This window comes from Crocodylus siamensis, chromosome 2, assembly GCF_052110815.1.
Source record: "Crocodylus siamensis isolate JL-2025a chromosome 2, ASM5211081v1, whole genome shotgun sequence".
NCBI classification, from domain to species: Eukaryota; Metazoa; Chordata; order Crocodylia; family Crocodylidae; genus Crocodylus; species Crocodylus siamensis.
In genome coordinates, this window is record NC_143396.1 from 48,918,633 (window position 1) to 48,941,193 (window position 22,561).

Consider the following 22,561-nt stretch of genomic DNA (forward strand, 5'->3'; position numbering starts at 1 on the left):
TCCTACTACCCCTGGTTCCTGTCATTTTTGCCAGGAATCTAGTACAGATAAATTTTAATTTTCAACATTTTTTTTAGGGGCCCCACAGACCAAATAGAATGGCCTTGCAGGCTGGATTTGGCCAATGGGCCGTATTTTACCCACCCCTGCCTTAAGTCCAGTGAAGGGTGTTCCTCAAGTCCCAAAAGGTTGAAAACACTGATCTAAAATAACCCAATGTAAGATGACAAAAGTGCCCTTAAGGAAATGTTAAAAAGGCACAAGGGCAGACTCTGTTTTATCTAATGTGATAAACAAAGAGAGAGACATCCCATTATGAAGTCAGAAAGTCAGGAATGGCAGTAAATAGGAGGTGAGAACATATAGCTCCACAGTAAGGTGGCAGCCTGACATCAAATAAGAAACAGACAATGATGTAAAATGGACACCGATTACAAAAAAAACTATTACCAACATGAAATGGGCTCCCAATACAAATACCTGATCTATTAACTTTGGCAATACCCATAGGACTAGTCATACTAGTAAAGTTGCTGAAACTGAAACTGACAGGGAAACAGTCAGACACTTCATGGATTTATTTCTCCGTGTCGGTTTCTTAAGATGAACTGGATGCTAACTCAAAATGTCATCAGGAAAAATGTCTCTTGGAAAGCACCTGTGAATTCAGCTCATTTGACAAAGCTGGGATATTCTGCTTGACATCAGAGTAGAGACAAGACAGGAGGAAGTGGCCCAGGGTTTGCCTTTATAAACATTTTCTGCTGAACTATGAGAGAAAAAAAATTGCTACTAAAACAACACAGATTCTGAAGCTCTCTTACAACCTAAATAGTTAGCCGAAGGCCAGATTCAGTAGTGTAATTAGGGTAGGGCAAGCAGGGCACCTGACCCAAGTGCCAACTATGAAGGAACTCCAGGATCCCCCCTGCTGGGAGTCTTTGCCATAGCAGGGGAAGTTCTGTGCTATACCTGCCTAGCCATAGGAGCTGGGCAGTGACGCATCACACTTAGCAGTGTATCTAAGGCAGCAGTTCCCAACCCCATATCACAACCCAAATGAGGGTCGCGAAGGCAATGCCAGCAGTGCCGCACAGAAAAGACAAGCCATACTACATGCCAGGAGCTCCCCCGCACCCAGGTCACCACTGCACTCTGCTCCCAGCAGCAGGGCACAGAAAAAAAAGTTGGGAATTACTAACCTAGAGTGTGGGGGGTGAATGGGGCAGGTAAAACAGTGCTCCTCTTTCTCCCAGGAGCCTTTGCCAGATCAGCCTGCTCCTAAAGCTGGTGCTCCAAGCAAACTCAGCCTCTGGAGAGCTGACACTGAACAGTAGCAGTGGCAGCAACAGCCCACACAGGTAACACTTCCCTCCACTTCACCCATGCCACTGTGTGCACTCCCCATCTACTGTGGCCAGCACATCCTTGCTATACCCTCCTTCCCCCTGCCCCAGGTGCTCAATGAGTTCATTATGCCACTGGCCTGATTCACTGCTTTATTATTCCAGTTTTATACCCATGTAAACCCCATTGACTGGAGTGGCAGGCAATCAGTGTTCAGTTGGAATAATGCAGGATCAATGTGAATCAGGCCCTGAGAATGGATGGATTTAAAGACAGGGAACTTTCTGCAGTAGAAAAAACACGACCATTAGAACATTCCTAGTCCATTCCAAAAGAAGGCTATCCAGAGCACAAAAGCAGAGACTTGCAGGTTCCCAAGACAGCACATAGATATAAAAATAGAGGTGCTAAGATTGGTTAGAGTTTCATTTCTCTCTTTGTATTCTTGTTCATTTATTCTAAGAACAAGATATGTGCAGTGACTGCAAACACTGATATCTTTGTCTGTGTGCATGCAGCCATAAGTATGTGTATGTAAAGAGGAAGCCTGAAGGTTATGTTCATTGTCAGCCTCACCTCTTCTGGAAAGGAATTTTGCAAGAAGTTTACATAAGACTATTTGTCTCCCAAACAACCTCACCATCTCTGATGAGGTTTTTAAATGTTATCTGAGATCTGCCAAGCACCAGGGTAATATGGTCTCTTGGCTGGTTTCAACAGCAAGAGGATAGATGCATTTTGGACAGCATTTCTTTGGCAGCTGTGATATCAGTCTGAAATAAAATATATCCAGTACACTGCAAAGGCAAACAACTGTTCAGGAGTTTTGAATTGTCTTTGGTTATTCTTATAAAACAGTCAAAATCCATGCTTGAAATGATCTTGCCTAGTTCATTTCAGAACAGCTTAAAATATTGAAGTGTTTTTACAACGAAGGGCTAAGGACAGTTGTAACAGGCATCTCTCAAGGAAGAGTTTCTAAACAAAACAGGAGCTAGGGTTAACAAACAGGTTTGCTAAAATGAACTCCCACCCCCTCAGAAAAAAAAGGTTGGTGGCCCCTTTACCCAGACCCCTATGTAATTTCTGCAAGTGGTGGTATAGCTGCTCTTCCCCTCTAAATAGTGTTTACACCATTTACAATAATAGTTCTACTGCTAAAATATGCAGTAGCTTGATTTCACCAAGATTCAGCAATGTGTTCAATGCTGAAAAGTCTCAGCTTTTATTTAGTTAAAAACTAAGGCAGACTGTGCAACCTGTTCAGTGAGGCAGGATCCAAAAACATTCTGATCAGTGAAGAGAGAAATTTCTAAATGTTTTAAACAGGAGGTTTGGAAGTTGTAGTTTAAGATTGGGAGGATGCTTCATTTTTGTTCTCAAGTTCCCATGAGGGTTTATTCTTTCTTGCACTTGAGCACCTTTACACAATTTTAGAAATGCAATGATTCAGAACAAGAATGTGAAAGATGTGGATGTTACAGCTGAGAGGAGACATTTCAGCAAAATGGAAGCTTCCACCAAGTCTTCAAGCAATACCATGAATCTGAAATACTGAAGTTTCTGTGGAACATAGTTATGACAATTACAGATATTTAGTTATTGTATTAAGTATTTATATGGATTGCTTACAGACCCTTTCCATGCTGAGTCAGTAGCATCCTAAAAACAACATGTAAAATAAAGGTCATGATTCATTTATTCAAATAAAAATTATTTATATTAGTTGAAGACAAAGTTTGTTCTCATCTCCAAAACAAATGTAAACTTGGGTAGCTCACAAGAAATTCTCAGCTACTGACAATAAAATGTCTTGGAAGAAACTTAGAAGCTATTTAACATTTCAAGTTCTATTCAGTCTCTTTTCTTTGCTCATTTGCTGATGTAAGAATGACCTTCAGTATCTGTAATTGCTGTTCACTAGATATAGAAAATTAGAGCTGTAATACTCCTACATTCCTTGGGCGAGTAGTAGATTAAAGGTAAACAGGATTTGGATCCAATCAGACAAAAGTGAATTTGGGCCTCAACCAAATAAACAAGAATTGCTCCTGGAATGACCTGCTCCCTGCCATTCATTGTGCCTAGCCCTCAGTTTCCAACAGGCTCAAGAATACAAAGAGGAAGGATGTAGGATAAACAGTCTGTGGGTTCATAGACCTAGACACAGATCTTAGATCAGATTCCACCATTTTTAAACCAGTTTGTGTGCACCAAACTTCTGTTCTGTTACAGGTATAGACCAGTTTCTGATCACTTATACTGGTAAAAGTGCAATGCCTATACCTGGCCCTAGAGAGATACAAATGAGAAAAGCAAGCATAGGATTGCTCCTTATCCTGCTTCAGGGGAAAAACGTACATCACCACTGAGGTTCATCCCAGATTCTCAGACTTTGTCATGGAGTATTTCTGTAGCATTACAAGTTTACATGTAATTTTCTATACCAATCACAAGAGATTTGACAAACTGATTATTCCTAGATGTTCCTTCAAATCAGTCAAAAAAAATATGATTCCTCACAACTTAATGCAAGAAAAATTCCTGAAAGCGTATCACTAATTGACTTTGTTTCTTTCATAAATAATTATAATTCATATTATAATTTATTGTCTGGCTGGACATCAATTATGTCCCACTTCTAATATTTTTGAACACTGCAAATAATTCCCTGCTTTTTCTTTTTTTTTTTTTTAATATGAAATACAAAAATGTCTTGCTTCCCAAATTAGTAAACCAACTTCTGGAACATCATTTCCTTCTATGACCAGGTGACCTATCACCTGGATAAGGGAGAAGAGATTGATGTCATATATCTTGACTTCAAAAAAGCCTTCTATCTGGTAACCCATGATCACCTCTTGGCGAAACTGGCCAACTGTGGCCTTGGGTCCACCTTGATCTGCTGGCTGGGAAACTGGCTCTGTGGTCGGACCCAGAGGGTAGTAACTGATGGAAGTCAGTCATCATGGTGTCCTGTGATGAGTGGGGTCCCCCAGGACCTTGGACACATATTGTTCAACATCTTCATTAATGATGTGGACACTGGAGTCCAAAGCGGCCTGGCCAAGTTCGCCGATGACACCAAACTTTGGGGCAAAGCATCCACACCAGAAGACAGGCAGATGACCCAGGCTGATCTGGACAGGCTCAGCAAATGGGCAGATGGTGTTTAACACTGAAAAATGCAAGGTTTTCCACCTTGGGAGGAAAAACCTGCAGCATCCTTACAGGCTTGGCAGTGCTAGGCTGGCTAGCACTACGGAAGAAAGAGACCACAAGATGAACATGAGCCTGCAATGTGATGCTGCGGCTAGTAAAGCAACCAAAACGCTGGCTTGTATCCATAGATGCTTCTCAAGCAAATCCCAGAACGTCATTCTCCCCTTGTACTCGGCCTAGGTGAGGCCACAGCTGGTGTACTGCGTCCAGTTTCGGGCTCCACAATTCAAAAAGGATGTGGAGACGCTTGAAAGAGTCCAGAGAAGAGCCATGCACATGAACAGAGGTCAGGAAAACAGACCTTACGACGACAGGCTGAGAGCCATGGGGCTCTTTATCCTGGAAAAGCACAGGCTCGCGGGTGACCTGATGGCCACCTATAAATCTATTGGGATGACCATCAGTTTCTGGGGGAACGTTTGTTCATCAGAGCACCCCCATGAGATGACGAGATCGAATGGTTATAAACTACTGCAAGACCATTTCAGGCTGGACATAAGGAAGAATTTCTTTACGGTCTGAGCCCCTAAGGTCTGGAACAGTCTGCCAGCGGAGGTGGTTCAAGCACCTACATTGAACACCTTCAAGAGTAAATTGGGTGCTTAACTTGCTGGGATCCTATGACCCCAGCTGACTTCCTGCCCTTTGGGCGGGGGGCTGGACTCGATGATCTTCTGAGGTCCCTTCCAGCCCTAATGTCTATGAAATCTGTGAATTGACAAATTAATATATAAAAGAGAACAGCTTTCATTTTCAAGATGGACAAGACTTACAAGTTCTATACTAATGTAGATGTGGGCAATCTTAAAAACTGTGTTGAATACAGCTTGGTCTATATTGTGCCTATACTGAAATACGGCCTTTAAAAAAAGGAGGCCTTTTTGATCATGGGAGAAGTTGAAGACCTGGTTAGGAAGATCTACAGAGGGAGGTTAGAAAGAAATCTCCACATAATCCTGAAGACTTTTACCTTACTTATTTTTTTTTAGTACAGAGACCATAGGGACACCTAATACCTAAAAATCTGGTGACTAAGCTCCCTTTTCTCCAGCCAGAGGTCCTTGTTTCAGTTGCTGGAAATGGGCCCTACACTGTCACAATACCATGTAGATTTCTGATCCACAGTAGAAGGTAAATGAGATGTTTGGTGATAACTGACTAAATAACAAAACATCCAAGGCATCTTCTATTACATTTACATCCCTAACTGTAGGAACACAGGACTGGAAGGGAGCTCCTGGACCACTGAGTCCCATCCCTGTACTTGCAGGCAATTGTCTACACAAAGAAATTTCATAATCATCATGGCAAACTTTCACACTCACCTACAAGCACTACAAACAGCCTATAAATGTGCCGTAGATAAAAGCAGGGAAGGCAAGGACACTTCCAATGCCATGCTATTAAAATGGTGGGAAATAATTGGTTAATATATGTTCAGAAGATCCTAGAAAACAGCACAAAGCATCTGATCACCTGGTATTCCCAGACATCTAAACCATCTCAAAGTGCAAGTTTAAATTTAACTCTCAGTTACATTACTGTCCCTTTAAATAGTGCATGGTTATATTACTGTATGGCTGTATAATGCCACATGTTTACAGCTTTGCATTGTCTTGCAAAAAATTGTTTTGCATACTGAATAAAAATGTTTTTTAAAAGCTAACCTCACTGTCACGTTAAGAATATTAGAATAAGGTAGTTTTACTAAGCACTGACAATGTATTCAGTGCCGCATGAGATGCATGGAATCAGACACTCGTGTTAAGGATCTCCTCAATTTCTGTGGAACAACTTGTGGAATATGTAAGTGCTTTAGTTGACAAATCACTTTTCCTGAATCAGAAATGTATGAATTTCAGCTACACGTTCTTTCCTGACACCAATGCTTTTCACTATAGTCTGATATGTATTTGAAGTATAACAATCCTTAGTTTCCAGGAGATAATTCTCTTGGTTGTCCACAAGGTGGCAGACGCCTCCTTTTTTTGAAGAAAAAGAAAATACAAACACTCACTCTGAACTGTTCATGGAAAAAATAATTTTGAAACGGTTAAAAACATATTGAATTTATTTGCACCATAAATATGTTTTAAACCTGCCACCTCTTTAATCAACTTGAATGAAAAGATTAGTCTCATATAAAGTTTAATTTTTCAAAGTAGAAAAAAAAACCCCCATCCAATTTGCCTAGAATCAAACAAAAGGCCTGTATTGTTACCACACTTTGGCGTGTTGTTTGTTGGGGCAGATGATGTGCCAAAGGGAACCTATAAGGGGCTAAACCACTTATTTTGACTCTGAGACTTTCTGAAAACACAATTTCTAATTCTCTCAGTATTATCTCAATTTTGCATCTAACAGACTTCCATTAAGTTGACTGACAGGATGAGGAAACTTTTTCAAAGGACACCACAGAACCAAAAAGTCTGTCTCTCTTGTGTTGGCATTAAGGATACCCTAGAACTAGGGGGGTTTTCATTGTGGTATTGGCCATTCTTGTAGTATATGCCACGCAACAATGATCTGCCAGCTTCATAACTCAGAGATGGATGCACTGGACTAGTTGTGTCCCTATGTTATATTATTTGTAAAGCATTTGTGGAATAAATTGTACAACTATAGAAATGTAAAATAAATATTAAGCGAGATTTAGGCATTATTAATAGAGGTGCATCCATACATCGGTCCGATATTGGTTTGGTACCTATATGAAGAAAATTGTCTGCATCGGATATTGGCCCTATGGGGCCAATAATTTGGCCAATAAATGCCCATGCTGTGCACAGCTGCAACACATCATAGAGCAGAGCTGGCAGTGTGGAGAGCTGCCTCCAGCTAGTAAGGGGATGGGGGAGAGAAGAGGCGTGGGAGGGGGCAGATCAACGGCCCCAGCTGTGAGGGAGGGGGCAGGTGCCAATGCTGCCAAGCTGGGGGGGAAGGGGGGCACAGGATGGAGCCGTGGCTTGTGGGGTGGGGGCAACTACCATCACTGCTTGCACTCTGGGAGGGTGAGAGGGGGCTGTGTTCCCACGAATCTGTACAGCATGGGGCGGGCTACAGCTGCAGGGTGGAGTTAGAGTTGGCACTGCGCGGGGCTTTTCAAGCCAGAGGCTGGGCTCTGAGCAGGCTCCAACAATGCTGGGAGGAGGCTGCAGCCATCCCAAATTTTGCCGCAACTCCACTCCCAACCCCATGCCACCCGACGCAGCCCCGTCTGAATGCTCCTCCTCCACCCAAGCACTGGGAAAAGTCGGGGCTGCTCTGGGAAGTGCCTTGAGACTGGGAGTGGAGCTGCGGCAAAATCTGGGGTGGCTGCAGCCTCCTTTCAGCACTGCCAGAGCCCACTCTGAGCCCAGCCCCGGGTACGAAAAGCGCCGCATGGCTCTACCCTGCAGCTGTCACCCACATCGTGCAGATCCGGGGGGCATACACTCCCCACCCCCCACTCCCTCCTGGTGCATCCATCCCATGCTCCCCTGCCCCTGCCCCCTCCCTCATCACAGAAGGCATTGATCTGCCCCCGCTATGCCTCTTCCCTCCCCCCTCCTCTTCCACCACAATGGACTTACTACCTGGAGGCAGTTGTACCCGATATCGGAACAATATTGGCCGATATGCCTCCTTAAATATTGGCTATCGGTATCGGCCCCCAAAATCTCTATCAGCACCCCTAATTATTAAATTATAATGGCTGAAGAAACCAGGTAATGAACTTTGACTACAGTAAGTCCAACTGAAAAAGAAATATACAGTAAGTAAACTTGTTTTTCTTCATATTACCATCTTAGTCCATTTATGACTACTGCATATTTGCTACTCAAATAATAATTTATACAGGGCCACCAGTGTACACAATGCTTCACTGATAGATTGCCTGAAGGAGCATTGTAGGTTAGACCACTGTGCATCAGTAATGGCTTAGTTATAGTTGACCCTGCCTTGAGGCACAGGGAATGAACTAGTTGTTCTCTTGAGGTCTCCACCACCTCTATTTTCTATGGTATTTTATCTATGCTTATAGTCTTGCAGTTTCTCAAAGTGTCTAACATAAATTTCCTTTGCTGTAACTGAAGCCAATTACTTCTCTGTATCCACTGAGGATAAGAAAGAATAACTTGTCGTTTTTCTTACTGTAGCAAACTTTTACATATATAAATATCTCCCCAGTCTTCCCTTCTCTAGATTACATAAATTCTAAACAAATGTTATTATATACAACTATAATGAAACTCCATCGTTAGCCAGGTTTAAACAATGAACTTCCAAGACTACTGCACACTCTTCTCTTGAGCTATAGAGCTAACAGAGTGCACATTCTGTAGGAAAGAGATCAGAAATCTGAATATGTGAACACACAATACATTTACAGTGATGTAAATACGGACTACACAGAGGCACAATTACAGCACTTGACCACTAGGTGGCAGGGGAACAAGTAATGGCTTATTTGCTTTAAGTAAATGATTATTTTGGGATAAGGCAGGGCAGGGGGGCAGCTCAAGCTGCTCGCAGCCATTAATATGATAGTGCAATTGGGATCTGAGGAATTTTATGCCTGATCCTAAAAATCATACTTCTTGCTATGCCAGACATAGATGACAGGACATGCAATTATCTAGATATCAGGGATAAAACGTCATATCCCAAAATGCAACTGCCAGAGTGTGATCAGGGGCTCCCTGCCACCCAGCTGTCTTAGTCATGGCATCAGCTGCTGTACATGGTTTAAAGTGTCCCTGAGTGCAGGTAGCCAACAGGCTCCCCTGGTACAGGGACATAGGGATGTCCCCTGCCCTGAAGTATACGGCTTCCCTACACTGGGGAAACTTTGAACCCCCATACTCCAACCAATTGCATTGGGATGAGGCATGAGCAGCCCTATATCTGGGATACATTACACACATTCAATTTTACACATGATACAAATCAGGTACTAAGATATTTCACAAGAGTAGTAAAATAAATTTGTGGCTGGTTTGCCATTTTATCACACTATAAATTAGCTAAACACAAATAATTATGGAACAATTAACTCATTCATGACAACATAAATGTTACATCTACTTAGAGAGTAACTTGTTCAGGAAGGCATAAAGCTTTCATAGATGACAGTTAGCAACTGTTAAAGTAGGGTGTCGCATATGAAAGCTTATGCCCCTCCGAATGAGCTGCCTTCTGCCTGATTTCAGACACACATAGCTAACCTCTCTCTACCCTGGGATGAAACTGAGTAAGGCTTCAGACACAGGACTTGTATACCTGTGTAAGTTACACCTGCATATACTTATTCTTGACTTTGAGGTGTAACTTTACTACAGACTGGAGTGATTTTCACTAGTGTCAGGCTGTACCTCATGTACTCACTCCACATTTATGAAGGCATAAAGGCAGATTAAGCAGTGAAAATGGCAAATGGCTAATGTGTCTATACTCTAAGCAGACAGACTTATAAGCAAGGAAAGATGATGTAAAGATGAGTCTGTGGCAACAATACTGACAAAGGCTTCCCTATAGAACAAGCATTTAACACTAACTGCTGCATAGCAGCAGTCGCAGAATCAGACTTGTCTGAATATTTGTTTGACATCACATTTTCCTTAATGAAGGATGCATTAAAAAATAAGCTTCTTGGTTGATGTGGGTAGACCAGTATAAAATGTTTCCCTTCACTGCAACAGCTATCCATCCTGTTAAACTGTACTTGCCATTTACCTGCAGACATCATGATTACCACCTCTTTTTTGAACACTTGCTTTTTATACTATCAGTCTGCTAATTTGAAATACACAACTACACAACATAAGATTAATAAGCATGAAGACCGAAAAAGTTTAAAAGCCCTGAAAAGAGTAGTCAATAAAGTAAATGATGATATATGTAAAGATATGTGCAGAAGCATGCAAACTTTTTCAGAAACAAACAAAACTACGCTCCAGTAACAGAGGCTCCAGTTAAATACACATAAGGAAAGAAGTTCAGACTTAGAGCTGACATTCACTCCTTAATTTATCTCAGCATAGATATCCCGCCTAAAACAGTAACAAGATATTCAAGGTATGAAACAAATTGTGCTACAAAAAGCACCAATTATTACGGTGGAGTCTAAGGAGGCACCACTTTAAGGACAGATTCCTCTGACAATTTGAATGAGGATTAAAACCCACAACAGCCACTGAAATTGTGACTCATACGGTTAAAAGTCCTGTACGTTATGTCAAAATACTACCATTTATAATTACATCATCTTAAGAGAGTTATTTAATACCAAAACTCAATGGACTTTATAACTGTTTACAATTACAATGTTAATTCCCGTCTCACTTGTATAGTTTCTTACAGACCTTGGCTTCTGGATCACTGTTGATGCTGCAGGAATCATCTTCATCAGACTGTGGAACATTTCTGTTATGAAAATATAAAATTGGGTTTGGTTTACAGTCAAGTATAACCTATGGCACAGCACAAACATTTTCAAGCTGCCAATCTATGGAGATTTTTAAAATCATCATACCTGAGCTTTAAAGATGCATAACGTAATGTTGCTCCTTCAAATTCTTTTAGACTGGGGTCTGGATTCACAGTGGCTGCATGAAGATCCTAGAGATAAACATGCCATTATTAATACAATATTAGGTATGTAACTCCACCAAATAATTTCTAATTTCAAAGGGAAATAAAATCCTCCCTGCAAAGAAGCGGATAGTGTTTCTGGGTAAAGTTGAATAAAGGCATGCATATATTTTTCAAATTATATTTCATTTAGTGCAGGCATCTTATTCTTACATCATGACATTTGCCCTGCTGATTTAGACTGAACCCATTCCAACTGGAAAGATCAGAAATAGGCAGCATGTTTGTGAGCTAGACATTCCTAGCCATACCCCCATTTACTTTGGCCTATGTTATGAATGACATTCGTGGAAAAAATACAGCCACTGCCATGCAAAAACAAGGGTAACAGTATTAAATATTCTAGAATCTGACAATATACTTGCCTTCCAAATGTCACTATTAATCTTTCCCCCATTCAGTACAGCAAAATCACTCCATGGCTGTTTCTAGACATATAATTATTCACACAGGAAGAAGCACATTGATAAAAAAAAAGAAAAAAAAAACACAAGACACTGTTGTTAGCATCGATATTTACAGGACGGGTTAGGGAACAGATCACCTCAAACTTCAACTAGTTAGTCCACTACCCAATAGCATTTGGGGGAGGAGGGGAAGGAAAGAGATGCCTCTACAGTTACTTACCAAAACAAATGGTTGGAACAAGGAAAAGTTAATATGAATTAGAAACAGACAATGAGATTACTCTTTAATTATGATCTTGAAAGCAAGCAAAATGAGTCTGAATGTGAATGCTGGCCACCACTGCTGTGACCTCCTTTTAAACACAGTTGAGAGAAAAACAGAACAGCTACTTCTCTGGGGTTCATTTGCTGAGGATTCAGTCTAAATTTATAGTGAACTATAAACACTGAAATACAAGGAAATGTACAAAGTGAGGGTCAAATAATTTCCAGATCAAAAGGAAGAAAAAAAGGACAATGATGGGAAAAGGTGATAAATAGGGAGTGCAGACAGACTTCTTGTTGCAACCAGGATTGCAAAAAAACCAACTTTGAACAACCAAACACAACTTCCTTTCTTTAAAACAAACCCCAAACTAATACTCTCAATCCCTTTCAAAAGTTTCTAAGGAAACCACTATGTAATCCAAAAAAGTGCACATTTGAACACTACTGCAAACAGTACCGGTAAACTCAGAAGTACACTAACTCTCAGCAAAGACTGACAGAGACAGGCACCTAAATGAATCCTAAGTTACCTATTCTTTTCTAGCCCCCAGAACATGGACCTAAATGGGAGAAACTTGTATGGTGCAGGAGACTAAGGCCGCATGCACACTTTCAAATAAACTGGGAGACTTCTCCCAGGTTTGTTCTCTTGGTAGAGAAACTTACCCAGAGCTCAGTGTCGAAACATTTGAATGCTGAGGCCCTGAAGAGTGGAGACCTTGCAGTACTGACACTGCAGACAGGGCAGGGAGAAGGTAGTGAGGGCCTGTGCACACATCTCAGCCTGTTCTGTCCCCCCCTTAGTCTGCCTGGTGGCAAAGTGGCAGCAGTGCAAAGAGCACCTCTGACTGGTGGACCCAGGATCAGGCTGTGTTTGCCTGCAGTACAACGTGGGGATTGTGAGGCAGGTGTGTTCTGCTCCCTGATGGCGCAGTGGAGTCCAGTGAGTGATACACAGTCTCCCAGGGAGGGGCAGAGGGAGAAAGGGTTGGGGGATGCTGGAGGACTAGGTTGCCTTTTGAGAGAGCCCCGGCATGTACATTCAATTTGCCAGGAGAAACTCTCCCAGGAGTGATTCAACTCTGGTTGTTCCCAGGTTATTTTTCTCCTGGAGCAGACATTTTTACTCTGGAGGAAAACAGCCTAAACAACTGTACACTCATGGTTTTTCTGGGAAAGCAGCAACTCTCCCAGAACAAACAGAATGTCTGTACGAAGACTAAGCTGTTTGCAAGACTTTGGGCCAGCTCTTCTCATTAAATTCCTCAGATACCTCAATAATTAAAGGCTCTTTTCAAGCTGATTTCTTCCAGATTCACAAACCTTACATACAGATCCAAGCAGTGCAAAACACAGCCTAACAATCTATAAGCCTGTCCTGTGCATTTCTGACTTTAGCAGGTGTTCCAGGAAGAGCAGCTCTGGGGTAGCTCTCATCCTGCTAACCTGTACTTGAACTTGAGCGGAACCATTAGCAACAGAACAGCTTTGCCTTGTGAATTCCTAGATGTCTAAACCAGGGGCAGGCAAGAATTACTAGAGACAACACATGTTTCCAGAGGATTCTCTAGGATCCATAGCTCCTTTGGTTGTACTCCATGACATATCCCACCCCTTAGGGAAAGTTAAATATTGTGGTTTCCTCTCCCCTGCACTGGTTTAGGATAACATGGCTCTAAATCTTTTTGGAAATTATAAAGAAACCAAGGAACTGGTGCTGAACAAATGAGAAAAAACTCCAGCTATATTCCTCATGCAAATTTATGCTCAGTGTAGAGAATTACTTCCAGATACCGAAGTATAAATTCAAGAATTCACCCTGAACTCTGAAAGCATGTCTGGATTGTATACAAAAGGTATTACCCTTGTTCTAGTTAATTTGCTTATGGCTTCAAGTTATGGCTTCTAAATTTTCACAGCCAGGTTTTCACAAGATTTTGAAAAAAGGTATTAAAAATTCATATACTTCGCACTGTTATATTTACCATACGAAAAGGCCGCAGAGAGTTTAATCCACAATTACACTGGATACAATAAATGCTGATTAAATTTGTGCTAATGTGAAAGAGCAAAGCACAATAATTTTTTTTTTATTTTTTGTAGTTTGTACTTTTATTAGCTAGTGGTATTAGTGGTGACATTTTCTCTCTACTTGGGTTCTTCTGATTTTCCCTGCTACATAAAGCTGAATTATCTGGTTTTCCTATTAAGTTACTCTATAAAGCAAGAAATTACTTGTATCTCTGTTCTTTGCCAGTCTTTTGATGAAAAGCTGTCAAATTAGAATTGTCCTCATCTGAAGATTATGTTTTACTGACTGAATGACATTTGACAGAGACAAAAAAACACAACTGAGGAAAAACAGATATCAAAGGGTAAGAAAGTTAGGTGTTCTAGAAAACGAGTACCTTATTGTGTGAGAAACCTGAAAGACTGGAATATCCTAATAAACAAACTACTCTCAAGAAGTATATGAGGGACTGTGGTTCTCACAGGGAATGTACAGAAGAGATCAAGAAAACACTCGTAACTGATGGAAATTTAATGGGACTGAACTGGAATGTTCCCTGTAACAATACTTTATTCAAAACACAGTTTTTTGTTCATTTAAGACCTGTAAATCCCCCAACATTTTTTATCAATCTGCCACTCTACGGACAGAATGAAAGCCCTTTTAGTTCAAATTATTCTACAGCAAATTCCATGTATTCAGTCAAGTGTTTTACTGATGATATGATGAGCTCTCTAATTAATTTTAAAACATTTGAGAAATATAAAAGAAAGAGTATGGAACCTTTAGGGTGAGATAATTCAACATGAGATGGACATTCTAAACTGAGACCAACCTTATTCTTGAGCTGCCCTGATGCACCTACGTAATCAATGTTGCATAGATACAAAATAATGTTAGCTGCCAGTTGAGATTTGTGAAAATTCGAAGATCGAGAAAATGAGGATGGTAATTAAAGCTAGCCGTTGAAATCCTTAATTACTGATGACTTTATGATAAGGATTTTTTATACCTGTCTTGGCAAGGGCTCTTCTGAAACAACTTGTCTGAATTTTCTTTTATTTAACTTCAAAATCCCTTGGATCGTAGCTGTTCCTCACACTTGGGTTAATCAAAGGGTTGCCAAACAGTAACACAAGAGATCTCTCCTTTTCCATTTGTTTCTTGTCAGTGCTTCATCTTATGTCCCTGTACCTTGCAAGTATAAGGACAAAGTCCTGAGATCACATTTTAAACTTTGATAACCAGGGATCTGGATTTTCTGTTTTCCACAGAAAAATGGGGAAAACTCTGCATTTCCCCTTTTACCTGAGAAAAAAGCGGATTTTTCATTTTAATGGAGAAACACAAATTTTGCACTTTTGCAAAGAGGTCTCTGCAGGCTGGTAGAGTACAAGCCTGCAAGGGGCTTGGGGGGAGCAGGAGGACAATGGTGAGGCAGGGGGGCACCATATGCATGTATATGTACATGGTTACCAAGCAGCCTGGAAAGCAGTGCCCATAGGCAAGTCTGGGGGTGCGGAGGGGGGAGCAGGGATTGAGGCTCCGTAGGGAGGGAGGGAGGAAGTTGGGCAGAACTGGGGCTGCTGCCCAGCCAGTGAGTGGTGCTTGGGGCCCTGGGCTGGACTGTGCAGCCACAGGGCTCTGGCAGGGAGGAGGATGGGGCTGTGGGTATCTCATCTGGGGAGTGGGGAGGATGGGGCCAGGTCCCCACCACTGCGTGCACTCCTGGAGGACCGGGAGGGACCTGTGCCCCCCCAGATCTGTGCACAGGGTGGGGGGGAGGGGGGTGGGCTGTTTGCTTTGGGCTCAGGCTCCCCACCCTGCTGCCCTCCCCTGGGGTCTCTACAACCCAGCAGGTAGGACACAGCAGAGCACAGCAGGGCCAGATGGGGAAGTCCCTTGCTGCTGCAAGCTCAACACTGCCCTGGCAAGGTGCCCCCTGCCTGCACAAGCATGTGCCACTGCCTCCACTGCTTCTGGGTGGGCAGGGAATGCCTCACCAGAATAACATGGGGCTTGCAGTGGCAAGGAGCTTCCCCACCTAGCCCTGCTTTGCCCTGCCATACTGGGTCCCACCCACTGGGCTGCAGAGCCCCCAGGGGAGGGTAGCAGGGCAGGGAGCCTGAGTCCACATCATGCAGCATGCCTCCGCCCCACACAGGGTTCGCTCCAGCCATGCTGCCCAGGGAAGCTGGGCTCTGTGCTCTGCTATGTTTTCAGCAGTTGCCATTTCCCATGGGCAGCAGCCAGGGCTCACATGCTGCTGCAGGGGGCAGGGGGCTGCAGACCTGGGTCCCTGGCCCCATAGCCCTGGCAGCTGGCAGCCCCCCTCTGGTAGGGCTGGGGGGGCAGGGGCTAGAGATGTGGGGCAAGGGGCACAAGCAGTGCTGTGGAGGGGAAACGAGAGGCATCAGCAGGGCCATGGGTGCCGTGGGGAGGAGTGAGGGGCACTGACAGGGCTGCGGCTCGGGAGTGAGGGCCCTGGACTTGTGTTCTGTGAGCTAAGGGGGCAGGGGGAGCTCTGATTTTCCATGATAAACTCAAAATTAAATACCAAAATTTATAGGTATTTAGAATTTATTGTATTATAATGATTGAGGCACTGGTAGGCTTCCAAATTGTTTTAAAATTGTAAATATATCAATAAAACATTGTGTTCAATTGATACCTATATATATAGATATAGATATATGAAGGGATGAAGGCATTTCATTTTAATTAAGGATGGGGGTGTTTAATCAAAGAATTTGCGATTTTTTATCAGGGTTCCTGCTGATAACTCTAGTGTTGTGTCTCACTGCCACTTTAGTAATGGTACAGTTCAAATTTAACAGGAATTTGTAAATGAAAAGGAGAAACAAGAGACAAATGACATATTGTGAATAGACACAACAGATTTTATATGAGCCTGTATTTGGTGGCATGTTAAACTGTACATTAATTGCAAAGGACTTTAATACTAGTCTAGCCATGTCTACATAAGATGCTGACTGCACAGTTGTTGCTGCACAGTAGCACCAACAAATACATTTTTGTGATGCTACTGCGCAGCAGCCTAGTACTATTGCGCAGTAGCATCATGTCACAGTTTTTGCCATGAGATGCTACTGCACAGTAGTATCGGGCTACTGTGCAGTCAGTGTCCCATGTAGATGCGGCCTCTCCAATCTCAATCCTCTAATGTGATCTTCCCAGACACAAAGCTCTGCCTAGAATGATACTTTCCAGGATTGGTAGGGATATTCTATCAACATATATATCATGATTCTTAGCCAAGGTGCCATGGCAGCTTGGGATGTCTTGAAGGGTATCACAAGGTGCCACACAATATTTTAGCACTGTTAGGTGTGAAAACATCATTCACTAGAAAAATCAAATGATTTCAAATAGGACTTTGCAGTGCTGAAAACTTTCTGACCTATTATGGTCTGAGTTCTTCACAAGAAAAAAAATAATCAAAAACAGCTGACATTTTCTGAGGGGTGCCTCAAATTTACCAAGTAGTGCCTCAGGTGTAAAATGGTTCAGAACAAGGAACCTATGACCCTTCCAATGTATTATTAGATATCTGCTATTTTGTCGCAATAGTCAAGAATGGCTTTTTTTTAGCCCATTTTCATATGTTTATCAACACGATAAATAGGGTTTTCTAAATTCATTGGCTTCACATGAAGGCAATGTTCAGAGGGAGTGATCATAATTTGTCTTTTCAAATCATTTTCTATATGTTAACATTATACAAAAAAACCACCAAATGATGTAAGATACTTGTCTTCCCAAGTAACTATAACACTGACTTTTTATTGTATTTTAGATTTTACAACATTAATGAAGGAAAAAGCCCCATAACACACATTTTCCCCTTTAATGTCCTTATTGATTTGTATTTTATGTAATTTTGCTACGATAAGATATAACTTAAGATTTGAGACTTTGTTCACCAAGTTTTAGAATCACATTAAGGTTTATAACTGAGATATAAAACTTTAAATATATTATAGCTATTTACACAGTTTGAAACACTGCCGTCAGTTGAGTTTTTAATTTGAATCATCCAAGTGGTAATAAATCACTCCTTATCCCTCTTAGCATGTAACACTTTCTAGCTAATAGCAAACACATCTGGTTTATTGTGAATTTCAAAGAAGAATGATTGATGTGAACAGTAATGGGAATGTTATAGTTGTTGGCCCCAAATCTTTCAGTGATTAAGCATGAGTGTTACTCACATCATGAGTAAGGCTACTTTTGTATTTAGGTGTTTGCAGAGTTAAAGGCTTTAGTTACTATGGATTTGTTACCAGAAGGTGCTTGAGTACCATGGACTCCAGTGGAATACATTTTATCAAATAAACTACAACATAACCAAATTACAAATTAAATGTTGAACCTAAATTGCATCAATGCAGTAAAACAAGGATTCTGAAATAGGACAGTCAGTAGAAAACTCATAGGCACCTTGATAAAGATTTTACTGCACATTAACTTAAAAAGAATTTACGTTTAAAGTTCTCATATCTAAGGGCATTTATAAACATGCTCCAAAAGGCAGCAGGCACGGGAGCTTTAATTAGTGCAGTTCCGAGAGCCACACTAATTAAAAGCGCCCTGACTGCTATGTGTATTGGTGTTCCTGCACTGAAAAATGATGGTGGGGTGCTTTGAACTAAAGCTCACTGAATGAGCTTTAAAGTGCCCCACCAGCATTGTTCAGTGCGGGGACACTGACACATGATGCTAGAGTCTGCTGGAGCGCGGTAATTTCCACACTTTAGCAGACGCAATAAATCAAGTCTACTCCGACACATTGGAATTACCGCACATTGGAGTAGCCTCCCTGCATGTGTGTAAGTGCCCTAATGTTTTACATTCAAATGCATTTGATGAAATACAACATTTTTCTTGTATATACATTTAAACAATATAAATTAAGTCCATTTTCTCCAATATACTGTTCCATTTGGTTTATTTTACATCTTACCCAGACTTCAATAAATTACCCCATAGGACTGCCCCACAAAGGTTTATTCCAATGTGTTATTACAGTTTAAACATATTTGTCACATTTTGCTCTTCTCCCTCTTTTCAAACTAGAAGACAAAGTTGCTTTCTTTTCTCCCTTTCTTTTCCAGTGTAAACATTTAGCACAAACCTATCTATTGAACAGAGATACTTTTTCTGGTAGACTGCTAAAATGTTTACACACCAGAATGCTGTGTGTTTATGCAAGATAAATGCTTCCATTTAGAACCTGGAATTTCAGGTATAACTTCAAATATCTGTGTATGTCACACTCCAGCTAACTGAATCAAAAGGCAGAAGATGCCATATAAAAAAAGCCTAGTCACAGGACAGTTGATATGTGGATGTTGTATGTAGTCTGTACCTATACAATAGAGTACTGCTTTAATGTACTCTAGGGAACCTTAATAGTTTCACATGCATACACGTACACCCTTCCCCAACCTAATTTTGAATCACACTGGATGTCTGATTTCATACTAAATATTCAAATCTTTAAGATGTTTCATGAAACAAGGCCATTAAAATATGCATGGAAGATGGATACTTATGAGGTATCAATAAACTGTTACATTTACAGATGCTAAGATGGTCTGTATTTTAAAGCTTATTTTGCTAACTGTTTTAAGTGCAAGTCAATGGCTGAAAGAGATCCTATTTTCTTTTTTAATATACTATGGTAAGAAGATACTAAATTTTACCTCAGTTTCTGGGGTTGGAGATGGAGTTATGGAACTAAGGGATCCTTTCCTTGAACCCTGACGATCTGTTGGTATGGAGACAGGACGTTCCCACTGGGTTGTTCCTGTTGGTATGTGCCAATAATAGATCCCTGCAATGTCATTGATTTTTTTCCAGCCCGGTGGCAAGTCAGGGTCTGTCTGAGATGAGTGATCACTCCATATATCTGCTGAGAAAGTTAAAATAAACCAGTATTATTAACATGTGAGGCACTTTTATACCCTTCCAGTTCTGATCTTGATTTAAATGATGCAACACTAGAACTCTTCTTGCTCTTTGCAGAAATAAATAAAAATCACAGAAATAATTTAGACAGTATTAGTAATCATTAAGATCAAAATAAATGGAGGAAAAATATGTAAAAAAGAGACTCGTTGTAAAATATTTCAGTTCATTTTTTTAAATAGGCTTAAATCTTTTAATTATGAAGATAAGTAACAGAGTAATTGTTCCAGTGTTAAGCAATTATGTAGAATGAGTGGCTAAGAGTTGTTTCAAAATATCTCCACAAAATTTCCTGAAGAAAAGAACATAAAAAAGGTTCCATATTTCCTATCACAACAGTCCTTGGACATCAATTTTAGTGCTGGATCCTAGCAAGTCTTTTGCCTATTATGCTCTTGACCGCAGTAAATGTCTTATATCCATAAGCTCGATTTTCTAAAATATATTTTAAAAGCAAGCTCTTTGTGAACTAAATGTGCCTCATCTTTTCTGTCTCTCCTCATTTAAATATGGATGTAAATATTTTTTTGAGCATACTATTCCAGGTGGCAAGTGCAAGCCACAATGCTTTTCCAGTGGTGTCACCTAATATTATTCACTGCTCCTACACTAAGATGAGCTAATTCTGAGAATGAAGAGCTCCGGAGACCTCCAGCTACATGACTAAGGTAATATTTAACTCTGAGTCTCACATCTGTTATAAGCAGACTACAACTTAAGAGTCAACATCTTAGATTTGGTACTGAGGCCAAGAATATGCCAAATATTTCAAATATCTGTTCTATTCTATTTCACACTCAAAGTTTGTTTCTGCCTCCAGTGCTGCCTGCAATTTAACACTTTCTTATCTTTCCTTAACCAAGTGATTCTCAACCAGGATGCAATATTAACACTGTTAGCTGTGCAAATATGTACATAATTCACAAGATAAACCCAGATATTTTAAATATTTTAGTGTTGAAAGCATTCTGATCTGCTGTTGTCTTCCCCAGTTCTTTGCAAGAGAATTGCTCTCTTATTTTTCTGAAGTCAAGACATTAGGAAAACAAAGAACTGCCATTATGAGGGTTGCTGAGTTAAAAAAAAATCACTGATTGAGGGTAACAGGATAGTCCATGTGACCTACCAAGAATCACCATGAAGTCTGATGCAATGTACCAGTAAGTATATGAGGCGGCACCTGAAATCTAGCATATATCACCATCTGTCTTTCTCTTTTGAGAAAATGAAGTACGAGCAACTTTCTGCCCTAAACCCCAGGGATTTATGGTATTCAAGTTGAAGTAAAGGATTTGCCTGAGGGACCTGTGAGAATGGTCCCTAAAAACATGAGCTAGAATTGACTGATCTTAGGAGATCCACTCTTCAGTCATAATTTCAGTCCAGTTCTTGAAAAGGGCAAGGCAAGAACTAAGGTGGAGAGAAAGGGGACATCCTAGTAAATTAATCCAAGACCCTCAATCTAGCATGAAGTTCGGTGTGTAGACCTGTTGGAGAAGCAGCAGAAGTGGCTTTCCTTTTTTGAAATTTCAGTCTCTTCCAGAATTATTAAAACAGGGGTTGCTGGAAGAAATAAGTTAAAGGAAGAATTTGTCTTCTGCCTGTGGCCAACTGACTGCTTTTTCACGAAGGAGTTCTTGAGGTATTCTCAATAACTTTTGCCTGAATCAATTCTAAGTTGGATGTTCCTCTCACGGAGTTGTCTAGATTTGAACTGAGACTCCTTAGCTGTTATTACATGTTTCTGAAGTGATTTGCAAACTTCACACTTAGATGGGATACAACTCTTACGCAAAGCTGGTATTAGACTTGTGGCGGGGCCCTTTTTCCTCCTATCTGTACACTGCATGACTTGCATTAGCTTAGCATACTCAGGCTCCAATTGACCCTAGCCGCTGTCCCTTAAAATCATTCACCGCTGTTCTAAGCAATCATAGTACTAGATCTGCCCTTCATTTAGGTCAGCTGCAGAGCCAGAACTCTAGTGTCACCTACCACAACAAACTAAGACAACGTGCTTCCTTCTACAGTCAGTCCACAAGGAAAGGAAGATCAGATTAAAGAAAAACCCAATTAAAGTAACTACAGTGCAACTATAGAAGAAGCTAAACTATGCTATAGATAGTGAGCTGTTTCAACCTTACCAAAGGGCAGCTGGTAGGAACTAACCGGTGGGTGGAAGAGAGCGTACACAGATGATGACACAGATGAGCAAACTTTATTGGTGAAAACAGTCCAAACTCCTTCATGGTGGGCACATAAGAATGAAAGTTGGTTCAATGTATCCAAATATATAAAGATAAATCAAGGTCTATTTTTAATTGTAAAGCTGCTGTTTTTAGAGGCATGGTTATTTCTGAGCCATTACCTTGTATGTCATTTCAAGAAATGTATTAGCAAAGTAATGCTGACTTGTAGTTTTAAATATAAGACAACCATTTTTAAAGGTCTGTTGGATTATAACCTCATTAAAAGTTGTTTCAACCAGTTATTATTTATTTCAATGTCATTTATATCACCCCACCACAATTTTATTTGCTTTTACAATAGTAATAAAACCAACTTTATTACAGCCATGAAGATTTATGGACTGACTGCATAAAGCAAATATATATTTCTTTGTATTTGGGTAGGTTTATTTATAACACAGTAGATCAAAATGAGCCATGATCTATTGGAAGAA

General features: G+C 40.8%; 1 protein-coding gene across 17 annotated transcripts in view; it reads right to left on the minus strand.

Annotated features, from left to right (window-relative positions):
• APBB2 (amyloid beta precursor protein binding family B member 2) overlaps positions 1-22,561 on the minus strand; it is a 291,766-nt gene that overhangs the window by 99,685 nt on the left and 169,520 nt on the right. For 11 of the 17 annotated variants that reach the window (XM_090035813.1, XM_090035811.1, XM_090035805.1 and 8 more), the window contains 4 exons: positions 19,614-19,822; positions 11,568-11,630; positions 11,084-11,169; positions 10,914-10,974 (listed from right to left, as the gene is read on the minus strand). In XM_090035813.1, coding sequence (XP_089891939.1) covers positions 10,914-10,974; positions 11,084-11,169; positions 11,568-11,630; positions 19,614-19,822 — 419 coding nt within the window. The remainder of the gene's footprint in view (positions 1-10,913; positions 10,975-11,083; positions 11,170-11,567; positions 11,631-19,613; positions 19,823-22,561) is intronic. The other 6 variants (XM_090035812.1, XM_090035804.1, XM_090035820.1 and 3 more) reach the window with 3 other exon arrangements.